Raw genomic sequence first — 21,515 nt, forward strand, 5'->3', positions numbered from 1 at the left:
TGTGCACTTCTAAGAGTTCTTAACTAATATATAATTGTTTATAATACCACACTATTCGATTTAAATACTTATATCCATTTTAATTTTACATCCAAAGTTCCGATAACATTACTAGGAATATACAATAAGAGCATACTTTCTTAGTTTGGGTCGACTGTATAAAAATAGATCGTAAAAATTGTATTTGAATGACACCAATTGTTTAATTATAGTTGTTCGTAATTAGTATCTACATACGTCTATTAATTAGTTTACAAGCGTTAATTTACATCAGAAGTTAAAATTATTAGATAATTATGTGTAGCTTCTATCACACGTACATACAATACAATACATTATTGATAAAAAGAAAAATATTTACAAATGTGGAAATAATTATTATTATCAATAATTCATATCAATGTAGATTATTTAAGTAGGTAATTAATCAGTAGCGTTTATATCTGTTGCTGTTTATTAGCTCTTGACTTTTTAATTATTAACAAATGTTAAATATATTATTTATAATTATCAAAAAGTTTTCTATTCTTAAATGACAACACGATTTAAAAATAATAATTTAAATAAAATGAAATACTTCTATTAAATAATTTATTGTTAATTAATTATGACTATTTATTAATATAATGACTATATATTATATAAAGACAACGCTATTCGATAGTGGACTAGACTAGTTCATGACAATTTCGACTGCCGGTCCAGGAGAATTCTGGTTCTATAACTCTTTCAGTTCGTAACCAGACGAATTTATAAAATATTACAGCCAATGTTCCTCCAAGAAAAGGTCCTGCCCAGTAGACCCAATGGGAATTCCAAGTGTTCGTCCAAATAGCCGGAGCGAAAGATCGTACTGGATTCATGCTAGCCCCGGTCATAGGACCGCCTGCTATCGACAGAGCTGCAATTGTCAAACCGAACTTAATAGATAGAGATTCACCTTTATCTTTATTGACAGGATCCCACACAGAACAATTAATGAGCACTAATGCCACAGTCAAAAGTATTTCAATGCCCAAAGCTTGATACACTGTATGTTTCACGTGGGGTTGGGTGGTACAAATACCAGATGACATATCTATTGGTGATAATATCATTAAAATACCATACCCCATAACTGCACCAGCGCATTGAGCGACGAAATACGCTATTCCAAGAGCAATTGACATATTACCCCAAATAATAGCAGCTAAGGTCACCGTTGGATTCATGTGAGCTCCAGATATATGTCCAAATGTCTGAATGTTCATAAGAACAATCAAACCGAAGCCGATCGTGCCATAAAGTGGTGGGTTGATTGGTACACCATCGATAGGTATACAGGTCATGCAGCCGAAAAATAGCAGCGAAAAAGTGGACATCAGTTCAGAAAAAATCGCTCTCCAATTTTCCGAGAACCACGAATTACCCTTATTCTTTCGATTTTTCTTGATTTCTTCCACGATTATATTTTCTGTGACGTTTACGAGATGAGAGTCCACGTCCATCTTGGTGAATAGGTTAGTTCTAATTGTTGGTGCAATTCTAAGTGGACATTATATCCACTTTAGTTGTAAATTCTTAGCATTTCAAGTAAACGTGCAAACACAAACTCTCCTCACTCTACTCTAGTATCATAATTTATCATTAATTACAATCAAAACGTTAAGTTATCGTTATCAAAGCGCTTGTAAATCAAACAAATTTGATTAATCGAAATCAAATACTTTATTTATACAATTTTATTAGGTTTAAATCAAATTACACATATATTTTATTTGTTAAAATTACATAAGTTGAAGTTTTTATAACAATTTGCTACAAAATTTGGAGTCACTTCGAGAAAACTCTTATATAAAAATATGACGTTATAATTATGTGATGTACGGCTTTATTTATTTTTTACAAATATATTTTAGACAATTACATTTTTTTTTACTTTAACAGCCTGTAAATTCCCCACTGCTGGGATAAGGCCTCCTCTCCCTTTGAGGAGAAGGTATGGAGCATATTCAACCACGCTGCTCCAATGCGGGTTAGTGGAACACACATGTGGCAGAATTTCGTTGAAATTAGACACATGCAGGTTTCCTCACGATGTTTTCCTTCACCGCCAAGCACGAGATGAATTATAAACACAAATTAAGCACATGAAAATTCAGTGGTGCTTGCCTGGGCTTGAACCCAAAATCATCGATTAAGATGCACGCGATCTAACCACTGGTCTATCTTATTCTCTTTTATTATATTTTAGACAATAGTATTTGATTTTCTTCAATTTGGACTAAGTTTTTGACTCTGGAAATAATGACAATGCTCGACACACTGCAGATAATTATGTCTGCACACTGAAAAAAAAAATACTGATATGCTAACATCAATGTATAATGCTATAATATAATGCTACAATGACCAACGAAATCCAGGACTGAAATACAAACAAACTCCAACTCCGGTGAGGGTTGAGAAAAACAGATGTTTTATTCCCAAAACACTTTAGCGAGGCTTTAAACAACGTTTTGGGAAGTGACTACCACAATGTTATTTCATTACTATCATGAAAGAACCTTCTCTGGGTCTAACATTAGACCCTGATCTCTCCGATCCAAATTATGAACCTGTTGGTCTACCAGGTAAGAAAATGGCCGAATAACAGGGCAAAGATCAACGCCATAACTAAAACGACAGTTCAGTGTGAGTTCCATTAATACTCTATTTTATATTTAGTAAAAACAGCGAAATTTTTATACAAAGACATACAAGACATACAAGTTTTATTGGGCAATAAAAACTCCTTGTGTTGTTTATTGTGCTTACCTAAAATAATAAACTATATTAAAAACTGAATAAAAATATGTAATGTATACCATAAATGTTGTATTAGCTGAGTTTATTTGAAGTATTCTTAGAGCATATGAGATTTCAAAGAATAAGAAGAGTCAGAAGTTCAGTGCAGAAGAAGAATATGTGATGAGTTTACCTATTCGAATGAGCTTGCACAAAGCTCTACCCCCCGCAAGTAAATACCCCACTACTGGGCTAAGACTTCTCCTCTTTTTGAGGAGAATGTTTAGAACGAATTCCACCACACTGCTCCAATGCGAGATTACACATATGCTTCAGATTTTCATTCGACTAATTTATTAATAGAAACTCTCAAGATATATTTACTGGTGACAAGGCCTCGTACAAGTCATACTACTTTGAAAACGGAGCACAGTGATATGCAAACGAGTCTTGTAAAAGCAGTTTTACATTTACTTGTACTAAAATTCAATAAACGTATATTAATTAACAACCGCGTATCAAAATTAAACGATCATTAACCTATCTCTTTGTTACGGGAAATAAATTAATTTCAACGTAGATATGCTCGGTTTAATTTAAACGAAAGACTGGCTCAAGACTCGGCGAATGAGATAAATTGATTGCGTCGAAACGCTATACTGTTGATTTAATTTAAATATTTAAACGCCTATACGTTGTTTAGTTTTTTCATTATGGCAAATTAATTACATTTAAAATTAAATTACATTTATTTTTAATTTTAACGTAATTATCGGTAACGGTGCTGTGAAATCTAATAAAATAATTTTGACAGTTATAGGGACTGTCGATAGAAGGGAAAACAGAACTTTTAGTACCAAAATTTGAAATTTCATAATATTTAAATAAAGAATTCAAATAATAATACACAAGATGTACACAGCACTGGTCTTGCACAATACATCAGATTTATAGCTACAGATATACTGCTATAAAGGATGTCCAAGAAGCACCTAAAGCGCACAACACACGGCCGTTACGCACGCGCCAGTCATGAGCATGTCGGTGAGGCGAATCCATATGATTTACCCCTACCAAAAATGCCCAACGCGGCTAAAGAAATTTTCACTTCAATAAGGTTTTATTTAATCCATCTACTACAACGACAAAATTTTATAATAAATTGTATAATTTATTATATAGACAATATTGTCACCAGCACCAAATGTTTGCTAAAATTCAGCTTAATCTATTCAGTTTGTATTCGACAAAGTGACTTAAATGTTAGTTGGTATAAACTGTTTAAAATTTCACTCAACCCGATAAAAATATACAAATATTGAAATGTTATTATTATTTTTTTGAATCTACATTCCAAACTACTTTTGCTTTGATATGAATTTAATCTTTCAAACATTCATACTTTATACTCTATACAAAGGTACTTATAAGTTTTTTACGCCACCCTTATTTTACGCGGAGGCAATCTTCATAAAATACCGGGTGCCTGGGCGAGAAGCGCGTTATGTGTGATATTTACTCACTAGTATCTCTCCAATGGCCGTCCTTGACACGGATCTGAGGATTATCGTATTTTAAAAGGCATATATGTCGTGTTTAATAGTAAAAAGAACCGTCTCATTTTATTTACATCATCAATTGTGAATGTATTTGTCTCCACAGCTCGACGAAAACAATAGCAGGACACCGTCAATAGTAGGAACACAAGGAAAGCAGATCCGGCCGACCGTTAAAATCTGCCAAATTTATTTTTCATACAGTTATCACTGTGCACTGAATCTAAAGTAAGATAAATTAAATGAACGACGATAAATACAAGAATCTATGACACCAAATAATCACATATTCTTAAATATTTATCAATATTGGAAATATTAATCGACTGAATTTCTAGCAGATAATTTCTAAAAGATATCCTCGAAAGATTAATCTTGCTTTAACGAGACGGGTTCTAATTAGCAGCCATAAATAATGATTACGTTTATATAATACGTAGCTTCGGTGTAAATTAAAATGATCTATCCACACTTTTGAACAATATTGTTTCGCTTCTGTTTATTCTAATATATTATTGTGTCCCAAAACGTTGATCTAGTGGCTATTTATAAAGCCCGTTGTTCTCGGTTCAAGCACCAGGTCGGTCCGATACAAGGTTATGGGTTTTTCTGTCGTAAAATTCTCAGTAACTGCCCGTTATGGAAGTGGGAATTGTGGTACTTCCGAACCTCGAAAAGTACGTAAAGCTGTTGGTTCTACGCCTGAACCCTATTCGATATGTCTTGGGAACCTTCAATAAAAGAGCCTACACATTTTTAAATGATCGTTAAAGCACCTTTAAGCTGTTCAGTACTGCTTATATCTATCGACGGTGGTACTTACGTTCCAGCAGGCTTATAAACTTGTACCACTATACCAAAATCCATAAAACAACGACTTAATATCGCAATAGCTGCCTAATACAGAATTAATTGGCTATAGTAAAATCTGCGAACTGAACAATGTTTTTTGGTTAAGTTCAATCGAGCACGAAGTCGCGAGAACAGTTGGTTAGACAATATATGTTCAAAATAATATAGATATTTTTGAAAAAAAAAAAATAGGAACAATCATTGTATACAACAAGGGTAAAAAGTAAAGTAAGTCGGAAACAGATGGTAGCTGTTTCCGACTCAAAGTCAATACATCCAACGTCCACAGTCATTTTTAACTTGGTCAGGCAGAATATAAATAAATATTGTACTTGTAATTCCAATTGTGGAATTGTACTTTATGAACATAAATGCTGTAATTAAAATGTTTAATAAATTTACTACTGAGTTTTTAAACTTCTCGGTATAAGAATGAGTCTATTTGAATAAAGAATACTTTGGTGATATTTGATTTCGATTTAATACGGGCTACATCGGTTTTAATAAACATTTAGTTAAATAACATTGGATGAAATTGGCACGGATGTTTTATCATCAGGATGGAAAGCTGAATGTGCTGGACTAATTTCTGCCATTATAGACACAGTGACAGTGGCGCATTAGCGATATAAATTATTGGGGCTTATTTTTATTAGCGGTGGTGACCATTTGACCATCCGTCTATGGCATATAAAAACCTTATTTTCTCAGGTATTATATTATTATTATTGTAAACGATAATTAAATTGAACTACTAAGAATTACTAATTTTCTTATTCATATCTTATTAAGCGCAAAGGAATATGTTTCTACGAATTGGGATAGCTGCAAATATATGTTACAATCGCTTAGATTTAGGTAGATTTAAATCTTCGATCTCATCAGTCCATTTCTCTGTTCAGTGAATCGCTAAATTGTGGGTCCCTTACGGATTAATATTTCCCGAAAATCCCTTAAGCCACTATTGATTCAAATACATACGGTCTTATAAACAAAAGTTGTTGCGGATGTTTAGTTAAAGACTGCGGGTAAATTCTACTAACAACTTGACACTTCCCAATGCCATTTAGTCGTTTGTTATTGTATTTTTTTTTTTATGTCATAGGTGGCAAACGAGCAGGTGGCTCACCTGATGGAAAGTGACTACCACCGCCCATGGACATCTGCAACACCGGCGGGCTTGCAGGTGCGTTGCCGGCCTTTCAGGAAAGAGTACGCTCTTTTCTTGAAGGTTCCCAAGTCGTATCGGTTCGGAAAAACCGTCGGCGAAAGCTGGTTCCACAGAGTGGTTGTGCGAGGCAGAAAATGTCTTAAAAATCGCGCTGTTGTGGATTTTCGGACATCTAGGTGGTGCGGGTGATATTTGTAATTTTGACGAGATTTCAAAATATATATAAATATATATATAATCTATATCACAACAACGATATAGATGTAGAATTGGGAACGTATCGCTTTATTTCTTTCTATCATCATTGATTTCGCTTTCAAAAGGGGAAGACAGAATTGTTCAACTAATGTCCCCCTCAGCAAAACATTATAAATCAGTACAGTACTTTTCAGTGTTTTAATTTGATGGAACTCAAACGTAAATGAATTTGTTCAATATAGAAGCGTTGACAATTCCCATAAGGAACGAGAAATTAGGAAGCCATTATGGTTACTTAACATGTAATTAGTTACCACAGTATATATAAAGAAACAGACTATACAATACAATTTTATAGCCTAAAAGGACATCTCAAATGAGATTTTATGTATTTATCAAATAATGCAAACGAAACAACCAGCAAGTATGACATATATATATATATATTTATACCCAATACGGCATATTTATTAATCAGTTAGTAGCAAGCTTACGTGTAAGGAAGGTTCAGGTTCAAGGTTCAGGTCTGGGATGCATCAAGTAACGACGCCATTCTACTATTCCACTTGACAATAATAAAAAATACCAGGCGATTAAATCTACATACAAAACAAATAAAAATCCAATTAATAGCATTATCGTTTTTACGTAGAATTATTATTAAATGAAAACCGCGACGGATTGTTTTCCAACCGACGCCTGTCCGAAGTCTGCTCCAATATTATAGAGAACGCTCACGAAACCGCTTGTAAATTTACTCCTTTGGTTATTTCAATTTAAAAACACAATTACGTTTATATTAATAATATGATACAGTTATTTTTATACGAACGAATTAGTATTATTACTACATATAAAATCGATTTCATATATTATAGCCTCAACAGTTTCGTATTGCACATTAAAAATTACTGGTGTTAAGATGCTAAATAGAAAAAAAAATTAAAAAGCTATTAACTAGGTGGAGACTGTATTTGTTTATTTTCATGCAGATTTTTAGGAGATTTTTTTTTTTTACATTGAATATATAAAGAAACAGACTATCTTTCATGTTTATAGCCTGAAAGAACATCTAAGACGGAATTTTATAAATGTCTATGTCCTCCAGCGGTCGCCATATTTAATTTATTGTAATCATCAGATAGTATATTATTATAAGCACCAAAAAATGGTCAAAACGCTGCCTCGTTTATAAATTTATGATAGACATACCCCTGCTGACGGTGTATAATACACTCCTTCTAGTTTCGTCGTAGTGGGCTAGTAAAAAATACTTTTATATTTGTTTTCTGAGATTATATTCTTGTAATCGACCATAGCGCAGCCCGGTAGCTAGTAAATATATAAAAATAGTCCTGTCATTATTTACATTTCGAGCAAAATGACAGTTACGTTTAAGATTTCCCGCGCACCACGTGTGCGTCGGATCGCTAATTTCCAACATCATCTTTATTCTTTTGTAATAGATTCAGTGATTTATGTGTGTTTGTTTATATGATTTATTAACGAATCGATATTGATGACAATTGTGAATATATGTGTAATTGATTTTGTTTAATTAAAAACTTACCGAATATTTGGATCGTTCATACTTATATAAAATCGTTTAAATATACTGTAGTGTACACAGATCTATAGAAACATATTCATTAGCATTAGATTTATATTTTATATAAATATATATTATCTGTGTATTTACGCATCTGTCATCTCGAGTGACAGACATCGCAAAAGCGCGGGAAAAGAGGATATATAAAAATGGGCGCGCGGTGAAGACGGTTTGTGTGCACAGCGCGCTGATATTTAAATATAATATTTATTTTATTTAATTGGTAGATCGACTTTACATGAGAACATTACATATACGCTCACTTATCTTGAATAATACTGAAATTGCTAATGAAATGTCTATAAATAACGAATAGTTTCGGTAATATGTCAATGTCAACCTGTCTTTGCATAAATGACAACAATGACACGCATTAAATATCGCAATCGATTATGTAAACATTCATTTAATCGTAAAATTATAAACGTATTTCATTTAAAAAGAAAAACGAATATATTTTACCTTGTACATACATAGCAATATCTTTGTTTGTCTATGGATAGATAAATTATTTTGAAATGATATTAAAAAGATGTCGATGACAGGTTCATTTCCAGTGAGACAGCAGTCTGGCTGACATTTGAAAAGACAATCTGTCACCTCGGAAAGTGTAGGATAAACGACTTCCCAGGCACAGCACTTTTTAAATGAGGATATATTTTTATGATGCTATACACAGTTCAATCTATTAACGTATTAATATCTTATAGGGTGACGTTTAAAATGAATTGTTTTGTTTTTTTTATTTCAATCCAAATTTATCTCACGATGACGTAGACATTCTGTTCAAGTTAGAATATATGTTATAATCTATACAGTAATTTGATAACAGATAAAAGTGTAATATTTCAATTTGAAAGAAATGAAAGAAATAGATTCTTTTATGATTTGAAAAACATTTTAAAAGAGAGAGCTCAATCGTATGTGACACTCGAAAACGAGGTCGAAAAACTTAAACGAGGTCACAGCAGTGTCTCAGAAGATGACAGTTCAAGATGCAGTGAAACTATGAAAATACTGGATATTATCCAAAAAGTCTGATTGAAAAGAAATATTATAAATAGTACGATGCTGTTCATATAAATTAAAAATTACTAATGTTAGTTCACTTGTTCCATTGGTTATAACGCGGGCGTCTTAACCGATGGATGCGGTTTCAAACACAGGCAAGCAGCGTTGAATTTCCATGCGCTTAACTTAACTTTTATTTATAACTCATCTCGTGCTCGGCAGTGAAGGAAAACATCCCGAGGAAACAACAATATCTTTCTATTATTTATCATGTATTAAGGCAATACTGTAAATAATTTTTAAGCATTATTATTTTTCAAATAAGATTTAAATTTATATTTTATTAAAGAAAATATTTATATCAAGTCACGGTTTATTGTTTTAAAAATAAGGTTTTATATGAAATAAAACGCATTAATTTTATAGATAACATTTATTATATAATTTAAATACGTTTGAATTAATATATTTACTATGTTAAATATAATAGCTTGCAATTTAAATTGGAACGAGGTTCTTTTACGCGGCATATAGTAAAGTGAACTATCAGAAATCATCACGTTACTTACCTCCAGGCGATATCTCCCTATCTCTCTGTCTCTTTCTAGTGTAGTGTTTTATACAATACTAGTGACCTACCCCGACTTCGCACGGATGCAATGCTGATACTAAATATACTACAGTATGTCTTACAGCATTCACGGTTTTTCAGTCATTAGACAATACAAACCGCTATAATAAGCGACTTTGTTTTATACTATCTAATGATGATTATTATTGAGAATTATATTTTGTCTTTATGTTAATTCACACAAGATTTTTAATAACAATCTTGTCATTGTCTTTTAATTAACCTCAAACGTGGTTAATTTGGAGATTATGGAGAGCCGAGATGACCCGGTGGTTAGAGCGCGTGCATCTTAACCGATGATTTCGGGTTCAAACCCAGGCAGTCACCACTGAATTTTAATGTGCTTAATTTATGTTTATAATTCATCTCGTGCTCGGCGGTGAAGGAAAACATCGTGAGGAAACCTGCATGTGTCTAATTTCAATGAAACTCTGCCACATGTTTATTCCACCAACCCGCATTGGAGCAGCGTGGTGGAATATGTTCCAAACCTTCTCCTCAAAGGGAGGCTGTTAATGTGGTAAATTTATATTTCCGGTTATTTAATAACTAATATACAGCGGAAGTAACTTCGTTCCAACAGGATATCCCAAGACATCTCTCGTGATTTTTATATTTATTTTAGTTGCACTAAAACCATGAAGTATGTCACTACTGCACCTAGTACCTGAAAATGTATGAACAAAATTAAACGTCAATCATATTATACATAGCTAATCTTGTTAAAGACCGACGATTAATATTATGACAGAGTTTTCTTACAACAAAAACACAATTCGAGTAAATTAAGTACTCGTCGAGTTACAGGTTAAAACAAAAAATATAAATTCAAAAATCTTATCCCAATGTAAGTAGCAAAAGCACTAGTGTTATGGAAAATCAGAAGTAACGACGGTACCACAAACACCCAGACCCGAGACAACATAGAAAATGAATGAACTTTTTCTACATCGAACCCGGGACCTCAGAGTAGTGTACCCATGAAAATCGGTGTACACATTACTCGACCACGGAGGTCGTCAATCGTATAAAGCGGTTACCGACGAATGTGGGCTCAAACACAGGTTTTCTTTTGTCTATAATCGTAAGGAAACTTTCATGTGTCTGTTCACAGAGCAGCGGTCGAAAGTCAAAACTTATTTTCGATGAGGTTTAACTAAGTTGGACATTTCCAGTTTTACTTAATTTTTTTTAAGTTCAAAATTATGCTTTATTGAAAAATATATGTCACGACTTAATTTTTTTTTGAAGTGCAATAAATATAGATTTAAATCTATAGTTATTTATATCTTCGTATTCACTGTAACGTGTTTATCTAAAGTAACTCTATCTGTTTATCTGTCTGCCTGCTACGCTTGTACAGCTAAACCATTACACCGAATTTGATGAAGCAAGCCTTAGTCAACTTTTATACATATACCCTACCTGACATAACAAGTGATAGATGCCACGGGGAAAAATATTTTTATTTTTATAACCTATATAATGACCTTTGAACTCATCTCATTTAATCAAAAACCAAGCGCTATAACAGAAATATTTCTATATAAAAACGTCGAACAAAAATAAAAAAAATAAAGAATCCAATTATTTTTGTCGCTTCGATACAATCAATCAAGAGAATTTCGTTTCGAACGAGGCGAAAAACAACGTTCTTATTTCTTAACAGAGTACTTAAAACAATAAATCTTGATGTTTTCCCTAACCACAATATAAAGGGCTGTTCACATCCGAGGGAGCGAAAGAGGGGTAAATATTTAATTTTATTGCCTTGTTTATAAATTTATTTAAGGGCATGGAATTAAGAGATTATATTTTAATCCATAAAAATTATTCATCAATCATAGTTTAGAATCTCGAAGACTCTTGCAGGTTATCTGACGATGTTTAATCATTCCAGTTTATTCGGTGAGAGCTTTGTGCAAGCCTGTCTTGATACCACCCCTCCTTTGTTATTATTAATGTATATTCCCGAATTCCCATTATCATGATCGTATCAAAAACACATCATTAACTATTTAATCGTCGGTTAACACAAAGTTACTTACTAATATTATAAATGCAAAAATGGAAGGATGTTTGTTATTCAACCACAGCAGAACGGTTGAACGAAACTGAATGAAACTTGGCACAAATACACTGACAGGGTACTTTTTATTCCAAAAAAAAGGACCCAATACCGCCCGTTAAACTATAAAATAGAATAATAACATTAGAAAACGCTATTATTTAAATAAAAATAATATACTCGCTTTCTCTCGTTGCCTACGATAGGCTTTATATTCAAAATGAGCGAACTTTGTAAAGTTTGTGGAATCTTGAATTATAGGTTCTTAGCCAAAAAGCTAAATAGCTGTTTATTTTTCATTAATTTATAATTAAATTACTCTGAAACTCTACGGATTTTAATAAAAGAATTAAAATTAAAAGAGTACTTAATTTATCTTAATCTATCTTTATCTAATATAATAAATGCGAAAGTAACTGTGTTACCTGTCTGTCTTCTCGTTTAAACTCTGGATTGATTTAGATGAAATTGGGTGTGAAGTTTGAGTCCTGGGCAAGGACACGGGCTACTTGTTTTAATTAACCCCTCGTGGGGGTAAATGGAAAATGGACAAATGGACTATTTGTGTGCTGTAGGTAAAGTTTTTTAAAAATTTCGCGTGTGTAACACCGTAGGTTCAGGTATTTATATAATAAATTACGATACTTTTTAATTTGAATAAAAAGGAGACTTTAAAATAATTTAAAACGGAATAATCGGTGCGGATACGAAGTGCTTTTATAAATAAATAAAATAAAAACAGACTATTACTCAAGTATTCAAAAAGCAAACAAGCAATCAGTCAAGCCCAATCAACAATCAGAAACGGATCAAGTCAGTCAGTCAGTCGGTCAGTCAAGAAACATCCTCTAGAGCGGCTCTCGTGGAACAACGCATTGTTTAAAAAAGACAAAAAATGTTTTTTTTTTAATTTATCATGTTATCGTCTCCAGATATTGTACGTGCATTTGATGTATTTCATTTTACGTATTAGAATGTGTTTTTATTGCCAGGCTTTTTGTCTGGTAAGAGTACAGGTCGAAAGTCAATGTCAAAAGCATCACTTACTTATCGGTTTTCGAACAATCTTTATTATATTATTTCGTTAAAAAAACACTTAACATTTTTTTTTACTTTTTCCATTATAAACTTATGAACGTTTTTGAAGATCCATTTGTAGAATTTTTCACCTTTTATAATCGGTGAACATTCGTAACTAGCTTAAATTTGAACCTATTATTAATTTAATTTATAAAAAATCTTTATATATTTTTACGAACATACATCACATTACCAAGCATATTATTGAGAAGCGAAAATCAATTGCTTTAAACTTGTTTCTTAAAGAAATTTTGGGGCCCAAGTCATAAACAAAGCGAGACATATCAGTCAAACCCCTAATTTTTCTAAACTCGAATGCAGACTCAGTTCACTGGCTAACCATTAATCTGAGGGCCCCATTGCAGCTTAGAATCTTTAGTGATAGCATAATTTGAAGGAATAAATTACTTTAGAAACGTTAGCATAACACAGACGCCATTAAATAATTTGTTTCAATTAAGATAAGTAAACCATTTGAATATTCATTTGGACAATAAATTAACATGTAATCAAATGGAATCTTAAATTAAATTGAATAAATTATTTCAAATTTTATACGAAGTTCAATTACTTACAGAAGCAAACAGATCCAGAGAAACCGTAAAGAACTTGGCGCCCGAGATGCTCATGGCCTTCTGACACTGTTGGCAGACTATCTGCACGAATGTCTTAGCCTCCTCCGAGCCATCGTACCACTGACACGAGTAAGCTGCTTCCATCACAGATGAACTCTACAGACGTAAGATTCATTAATAAAGTGTGACTACAGTCTTTGATTAATGATAAAACAATTCTTAAAATTTAATATTCATCAATCTTAAATATTACAAGCGGCCGAGTAGAAGTTTTCATCTGTCGATCTTCCCTCCCCCAAAGAATATTTTTAGAGACCTTTTAGGGTGCCTAGCCTATGTTCCAAGTCTTAACCATCATCGGTGAGGCGTTCTCCAAAGCATGGTATTCGGCCAGCAGCCTGGGTTCTAAATGATAAATGTTACGATATTGGTCTTAGTAAATTATAATTGATACCTCTTCAATGAGTCTGTTGCCGAAGATGCAGAAATGAAAGACTTGCCCGAGAGTGTAACTCAAATAACCAACAGTACTGAAGGCATATACATTCAAACCGTCGACCTTGAAAATGGTATAACATTTAATCAAACACAAATATATTAAGATGTAACAAGAGCCGAGATGGCCCAGTGTTTAGAACGCACCACTGAATTTTCATGTGCTTAATTTGTGTTTATAATTCATCTCGTGCTCGACGATGAAGGAAAACATCGTGAGGAAACCTGCATGTGTCTTATTTCAACGAAATTCTGCCACATGTGTATTCCACCAACCCGCATTGGAGCAGCGTGGTCCTCAAAGGGAGGCCTTAGCCCACCAGTGGGAAATTTACAGGCTGTTAATGTAATGTAATGTAAAAATGTAATAAAATAAGAATTCGTTATACATTACGGTATAATTAGTTACATTATGAAGCGGAAAGCAATATAATGAGTCATTATGCAACAAACGAGAGTTTCTAACGTTAGAAGATTAAAAGGCCCTATAGACGTGTTAAATTAAGTCTCATGACAATAGCCTATTAATAATGCCTTCCTCAGAATTAACATCCCATTTGACGCCCCTAACTTTATTAGCCGGGAAGCAAGGCAAGACAAAACATATTTACATATAATAACCTACTTCTGGTGTGTCTGGTTGGATGTCATAAATAGTGATATAACGTATAATAAATATCGTATCTTCATCTTGAACTAGTGGGTCGCACGCGAAACTTCTAGTTTTTTCGACAGATTTTGACAAATTTTGAAATCAATGACAATTTTTTTTTTAATTAATTTCATTGTAAATCGACGACGTCTGTTCGCAATATAACACGATTTACATTTGTTTTTTTTTTTTTTTGATACAGCTATAGCGCCGCTCTCTACGTGGCCAGTAACTTTTTTTTCGCACTCTAAAATTAATTATCTGTATTATCTTAACTATTATATTCTGCACATCTACGGCTGAAGCTCTTCAAAATTAGGCCATAACCGTTTTTTATGGGCATCACTGGAGCAAAAATCGGTTCGCGCTATTAATATATAAGACAATAAAATATATAAAATATTATAACTAATTACCTTAGTAGCTTGATAAGCCAGTAAAGTTAAAGTAATAGTCGATACCAACATATGGAAAAGAAGTGCGGTACCGTACGTGTCTCCAATTGAAGATACTAATCTGAAAGTTAGATAATTTGCTGCAAGTAGGTAGTGATAAAAATAACCGTAAATATATAAACATTACAAATAATTTAATCAGGTATTTACATAAACATGACATGTGTCATCTTAAATTGTAAATACCGTTAGATTATAATCTATCCCGCGAGATTGTGAACTGTCATTTGTAACTGATATAATCTCGGGAGATATGGTACGATATTCGATCAAAGATACAACTTCCTTCAAGATATCTTAAGTAAAATGACGAGAGATATTAAAAAAAATGCAATATTTATGTAACCTATTTAGACATTTTAGGGATTAAAAAATTAGTTATGGAAGTATTTGTACAAAAATTCTACCAACCTTACGATATGTTTGTGTCTTTCGACCCAATATTTAATCGCTGAACGCGCTAACATCTCCTGTTTCTGAGACAAACCGTTTGGATTATTAAGATTCTGCTGTCCAAAAGTCTGAAGCCTTCCTCCAGCGCCGCGTAGCGTCATACCGAAATCTTGTTGGGTCGAGTAAATTCCTCGAATATCCATATCAATAGGGTCTGGGATCTTTTCAGACTTTTCTGGTAAAGCAAAAAAATTATACTTATTATAAAAAGGGGAAAGCTACTAGCATTCTTGCCACCATTCCACGCGCTTATGATTTATATAGTAACTATTTTTAATTTTTATCTGTATATAATTAAGGTCATGACGTTAATAATTCTTATGTCAATATAAATTTACTCTAAATAAACGTATGTAACATTAAACTTATTTTCATTCAACATTAGTATATTTACCTGAAGAAGATACTTTAAAGAGATCAGCTGTATTTGGCCTGTAAGTGTCTAATGAAGCACTAAGTTCCATCAAAGGTTTCATAATAGCTTTGAGGTGTTGCAGTTGTTCACATGCGAAGATCAACCACGAACAGAACATTACATCCATTAGATTTGCAATCGCCATTGAGAAAAGAAGCCAGTAAATCTAAAAATGTATTAACTTTGTAGCTAAAGTTAAACTAATATAATAAATAAAAAATCATCAATGCTGCTAAAGGTTTTGGCTTAAATTTTACAGTCGGCCGCCTGCCTGACACCAACCCTCCTTGGGAATGCTGTCGTGGTGGTTTACCCGCCACCGTGCGGGTAGCCCAAAGTGCAGATGATATGTAAATAATACTAAAGTTTAAGTAAATGGTGATATCATATTTATTTTATCCCAATTTTTTTTTCTTCGGATACCATAAAGTAAACCTTTTCAACATATGGAATATTTTATACGAAGTTCTAATTTTAACAAAAAAAAAAGTATCTATATATTATATTTATTACTACGTACCGCAAACAGTACTGGCAGTTAATTAGGATTTAAATAAAATCAAATTATGAATATATTTTATTCTTACTTGAAAAACAAACGCGACGACATACATGGTACCACTCATTGCGTCAAATGGATACCAAGCCTTTAGAGGTAACCTGGGGACTGGTTCTGTAAGAGTTTCATTTGTCTCTTTGTCCATTAACAAACGAACTGAATCTCCGAAGAACGTTATGGTGACCCAGCCTGAAAAATCGACCTAAATATATTTCATCTAATACATACATACTGAATGATCTAAAACCCACTTATATCTTTATTAAAAGCATAACATTACGAGACGACGTGGACAAGCTACAAAAGGCACTGCCAAACCAAAAGTAAGTTCTGGTTATAATCCTAATAACATTATTATAAGTATCGGATTCAATCGTATAACTTATCGATAAATGCTCGACAGTAACTTACACGTAACAATGACTCATCCTACCGCCGGCACATGAGGAGAACCGCAGTCATCTCGCAACGTGTAGAACATACTTTGATAAATTTAGTTTTCTAAAATCTTAGATATTTAATAATACTCACAAATCACTGAAAATATTGTCATGCCGCAAATAAAGTACAAAAGTCTCCTCATCTTTGTGAGAGCCAGTTGGTGGTATCTAGCATCGGATTCGATGAAAAGCGGATGACTGTTTGATTGATTCCACACCGCCAAGGTTCTGGACGAATTACGTAAAACATATTAAGTCAAATGAGAAACGAAAATCAAGCTAGTTTTTGTTAGATCGTTGATATTATAAGTAGACTTTGAAATTTAATACTACATTAATTTGTATATAGACAGAATTTACTTTAGTTCCTAGTAGTTTAATTCTTTCAAAATTTGGTATAACGTTTGAGAAACTTTATAGTCGCCAAGCTAGCGTAAGCAAGTAGGCGAAACAGCAGCGCATCTGGCTCTGTCTTTACCATGAGTTGAGGACTTTAAATATTAGTTCTATAAAAAAAAACATAGCGATCAAAACGTTCGAAAATCAATAGAAAATGTTTTTTTTTCAATAATTACATTCCCCCTCTTTCCTTTAATGCGAAAAATAACGGTCGAACTAAAAAAAAGCAAGAAACTAAATGTCGATAATCGAATAATTATCAACTTTAATTATTATGAAATGACCAAGTTATTAACGAAAAATTATATTTACTCTCTAAAAACCAAAATGGCGGCTAATGTCGGGGTCGAGGTTGGTCTCCATTTTCAATTTAGACTCCCAGTGACCCCTAAAGACTGATACAATTATTGTCGGGATGGTAATTAATGTAAAGTGGAGGCCTTTTGACGTCTAACCCAATTGGGCTATTATTACAACTTTTCTAACCATCCAAAAGTACATTGGTATGTATGTTGTAGACTGCTAATTCTCTAAACCGTAATTAACGATTTGGTAGAAACTGAATTGTAATTATTAGTTCCATCTTCAGACAGCGTAGACATTTTAATAAAAATCCTATTGAAGTTGTATTTATATTGCATTTGTCATTTTTTTTATTTATAGTAGTCATAACAGCTTCTTTTAAAATTTGAATGAACTTGATGTATAAAGTACTAATATTTACTTAATAATCAAGTATCTTAATTCTTTTAGCGAAGTACAATTTATGTCACCATTATTTGTGTTTAGATTCGAATTTCGAATTCCAAATTTAAATATCATCTTTTAACGTTTATCAAGTTGTGGATATATAACAAAGAGGATTTTAATTAAGCGCATATCAGTATCACAGCCGATACCCGAGTGCTAAGATAAAAGAAAATTAAAAACGTTCCCGAGGAAAATTATTTTCCATTTACAACGCTTTACGTTCGTCGGAAAACGAAAATTGGGTGTAAATGAACTTCTCTGAACTCAGTTACTTAGATGACGTTGAGCATTTCACGAAATTTTAGTATCGTTTCATTTCACAATTAAATTGGAATTGGTTTGTTAAATATGTAGTGTTTTTTTTTTTCAATTTAAAGTCGCTAGACAGGTAAGTGCCTGCTTATTGACAATGGCACTGAAATAAGTATAAAGAATTCCTTACATCGTCAATGCGGCACTAATCTTGGAAAGTAAGATTTTATATACATATAACATAAAAAAAAAAAGTACCTATATAGCAACAATAATTATTGCTATCTGAAGTATGCTTTATGAGTTTTGCCTGCGACTACATCTGACTGTAAGGAAGGAGGGATCGGTCGTTCGTTATAGGCATAAGTAAGTAGCATATGTCCTTCCTTGGGGTTAAATGTTGTTTCATGCCAAATTTGGTTCATTGTTTTGACAATGAAAGAGTAACATACAAAGTTACTTTCACATTTATCATATTAGTATAGATTTTAGAATTTCAAAAAAAAGTTACGTAATTACGTCACGTCCACGTATAAACAGATTTGAAAATACTTACTTTTAATTACAATTCTGTAAAAGTATATACATTGTAAATTATTATCATTTGATAACTTTACAGTCAAATAAAGGTGTCCAATGTTTATATTTGGTATTCAAATAAAAAAGTTTGTAGTGTTAAAAAATTCAAAACCAAAACTAGATTTGTATTTATCGTTATCAATAAATCTTGTTAATTCCATATAATAAACAATATAATCAAATTTACAATTAATCTCCAACATGTACGGACAATAATTTTGATCACTTCACAATGTTACTAAAACTCTAATATAAATATTATGAAATTCGAATCTTATAATGAATTTAGTTAGTCAATTTCAATCTGAACATAGTTAGTAATAATATATTAGCAGTATGCTAAATATTTAATATTAGTTAGTGATAAATGAAATATTCATTCAATTTATTTTCATATCAAAACACACAAAGCTATGCAGCTTATATACTGTCTGTAATCAAAAACGAAAATAAAATGTTTAAATATATAAATACCTATAAAAGTTCTTAGACGTGATGGCAAAGAAAGCTAGCTTGATGATGGAATGGGCGAAGAAGAGAACGGTAATCGTGTTAGCAGTGAGCTCGTTCACTTCATCAGAATACTTAGCCATGTTAACAGCCATGCAGACGTAGTGGACGACGATAAAAATAGCATGGACGCTGGAGTAGATCTTACGAAGAAGACTTGACATGCCAGAGTTATCTGTAAAATCTTAGTATTATAATGATGCAAAGCAAAGCAATAATTCTTTTTATTTAATAAAAAAAATTACGTAACAAATTCAACAACTAACAAACTTGAGATGAAACGGCAAGACACTCGGTAGTTACTTAACAAATAAATAGCTTTAAATGTACACAACTTAAATCAATTTTAATAACTGTACAGGTACCATTTACATTATTCTTAATTTCTCAGTCACAATTTTTTCCTTACCTGAATGATAATTGAACAGAAAGTGTCCAGCCAGCTGCATCAATTTAATATTCGGCATCAAATCGGACACAAGGCCCTGCGTTTTAATTTTTGTCATCATCTACAAATGTATTAACATCCTTAATAATAACTATCATTTCATTTTAATATTTATTATTTGATTTTGTAATTCAGACATTTCTAACCTTGGCAGATGTTATTGCTGCAATATCTAATAAACTATTTTTAATAACACGCCGAGTGCTATTTCTTAAGCAAAATTGGCTTCAGTAAAATTGTGTTTAAATTTATTGTTATATAATATTATTTATTGAAAACGTGTGTTATGATCACCACCGATTGGTGAAGTGATCGATTTATACTGTCGTATAAATTTCAAAGTCATGTGGACCAATGGGAGTTTATGTTTCATGAGAGCTAACATGTGGCTTACCGTGCGACCAGCCAGCTTTAGCTTCTCCTTAAATATGAATGATTCCACGGCCATGTTAGAACACCTGCATTTATTTATAATTAGTATCTCCAATATAAATTCATTACACGATCGATTGTGTTCACAGCGCGGGTCAACGTTAGCTTTTAATGTTTACTTTGTTGTTTGTATTTGGTAATAATGTTATTTTTATTTGTTCTAGTTGGTTACTTTGACTTACAATTTGAAAATCACACAAATTTTCATATACTTCGAACGAATTTACTGGGCACTAGGAAAAACAAACGAATGTTAAGGCGAATATTGTCACAATTCACACTGAATTAATAAGTTGGGCACATCAATGTCCGAAAGCAATTTCCTGAAATGTTTCACTACGACAGATATGGAGAATTGAATCATGTGTCATATCCCTTTGTCTCGTACAAATATAAAGATAATAACCATATTTCATCCTCATATTGTCTCCTTGTCTCTCGGGGTCGATGAAAGGATCCTATTTTATTGTACGTGACAAAGTACTGCGTTAGCTCCAGATATATTCCACTTGAATTGTAACATTTATTACACGAACAAATATTCGCATTAATACATATTGTTATTTTATTTTTTTCATTTTATTTTTCCGACCTTTTGCGAACTTCGTAATAAAATGTGATATTCATACCAGTAGTAAGAGTTTCTGCCACAATGAGTGCTTCGTCGAATGGTATTGACTTTACTGGCTAACACATAAGGCCGCAGATCCTGAGTTACTGAATTCGGGTCGAGCCAATAAAAATCAGAATTTACGAAAAGCCTTTGCCTACGCTTAAATTTTTTTCAGTCGTGTTCGATATATATACTGTACCTTTGTGTATTCTCTCTTGACGCCGTGACCAAAATCAGTCTGGATAACATCATATTATGCATGCTGATTGGTACCGGCACCGCTGACTTTATCATACAAATTTAGCTGATGAAAATTCAGTATTGTCACAAATTTTCACAAGTTAAGAGTCAAGTATTCTAAATACGGGTCCATCTCCAGTCATCATCGTTGAAACTTCCTGCCGTAAATAGTAAGGAAAGATCAATAACTTCATTGCTAGAGAATAAGCTGCTTAAAAGTGAGGCAAACTTCCTAAGTAAAAAGGTAAGGTGTTAAACTTATATTAGTTTAGTAAATTTTAGAACCGTCGACATCGAGTTTGTTAG

General features: G+C 32.6%; 2 protein-coding genes across 2 annotated transcripts; both read right to left on the reverse strand.

Moving 5' to 3' along the window:
* Positions 1-651: 651 nt before the first annotated feature.
* On the reverse strand, positions 652-1,605 carry LOC113396888 (aquaporin-like). The gene has a single exon (XM_026634969.2). The coding sequence runs from the start codon at positions 1,485-1,487 to the stop codon at positions 669-671; it is 819 nt and encodes a 272-aa protein (XP_026490754.2). The 5' UTR covers positions 1,488-1,605; the 3' UTR covers positions 652-668.
* An 8,796-nt stretch (positions 1,606-10,401) lies between these two features.
* Positions 10,402-20,185, reverse strand: LOC113396890 (odorant receptor coreceptor). Its single transcript, XM_026634972.2, has 11 exons — positions 20,071-20,185; positions 19,886-19,985; positions 19,441-19,651; positions 17,078-17,214; positions 16,575-16,735; positions 15,967-16,153; positions 15,531-15,747; positions 15,081-15,180; positions 13,972-14,076; positions 13,518-13,673; positions 10,402-10,461 (listed from the first exon to the last, which is right to left on the reverse strand). The coding sequence occupies exons 2-11, from the start codon at positions 19,983-19,985 to the stop codon at positions 10,411-10,413; spliced, it is 1,425 nt and encodes a 474-aa protein (XP_026490757.1). The 5' UTR covers positions 20,071-20,185; the 3' UTR covers positions 10,402-10,410.
* Between the last annotated feature and the right edge of the window lie 1,330 nt (positions 20,186-21,515).

This window comes from Vanessa tameamea, chromosome 21, assembly GCF_037043105.1.
Source record: "Vanessa tameamea isolate UH-Manoa-2023 chromosome 21, ilVanTame1 primary haplotype, whole genome shotgun sequence".
Classification (NCBI taxonomy): domain Eukaryota; kingdom Metazoa; phylum Arthropoda; class Insecta; order Lepidoptera; family Nymphalidae; genus Vanessa; species Vanessa tameamea.

Excerpts from the sequence above, each read along its gene's own strand:
- LOC113396890 (XM_026634972.2), bottom strand. The coding sequence starts at position 19,985 with ATGATGACAAAAATTAAAACGCAGGGCCTTGTGTCCGATTTGATGCCG. Across the intron at positions 16,736-17,077 it reads GACAATATTTTCAGTGATTT|GCTGGGTCACCATAACGTTC; the intron begins GTGAGTATTATT and ends TCGATTTTTCAG. Across the intron at positions 14,077-15,080 it reads TGGCTTATCAAGCTACTAAG|GTCGACGGTTTGAATGTATA; the intron begins GTAATTAGTTAT and ends ACCATTTTCAAG.
- LOC113396888 (XM_026634969.2), bottom strand. The coding sequence starts at position 1,487 with ATGGACGTGGACTCTCATCTCGTAAACGTCACAGAAAATATAATCGTG.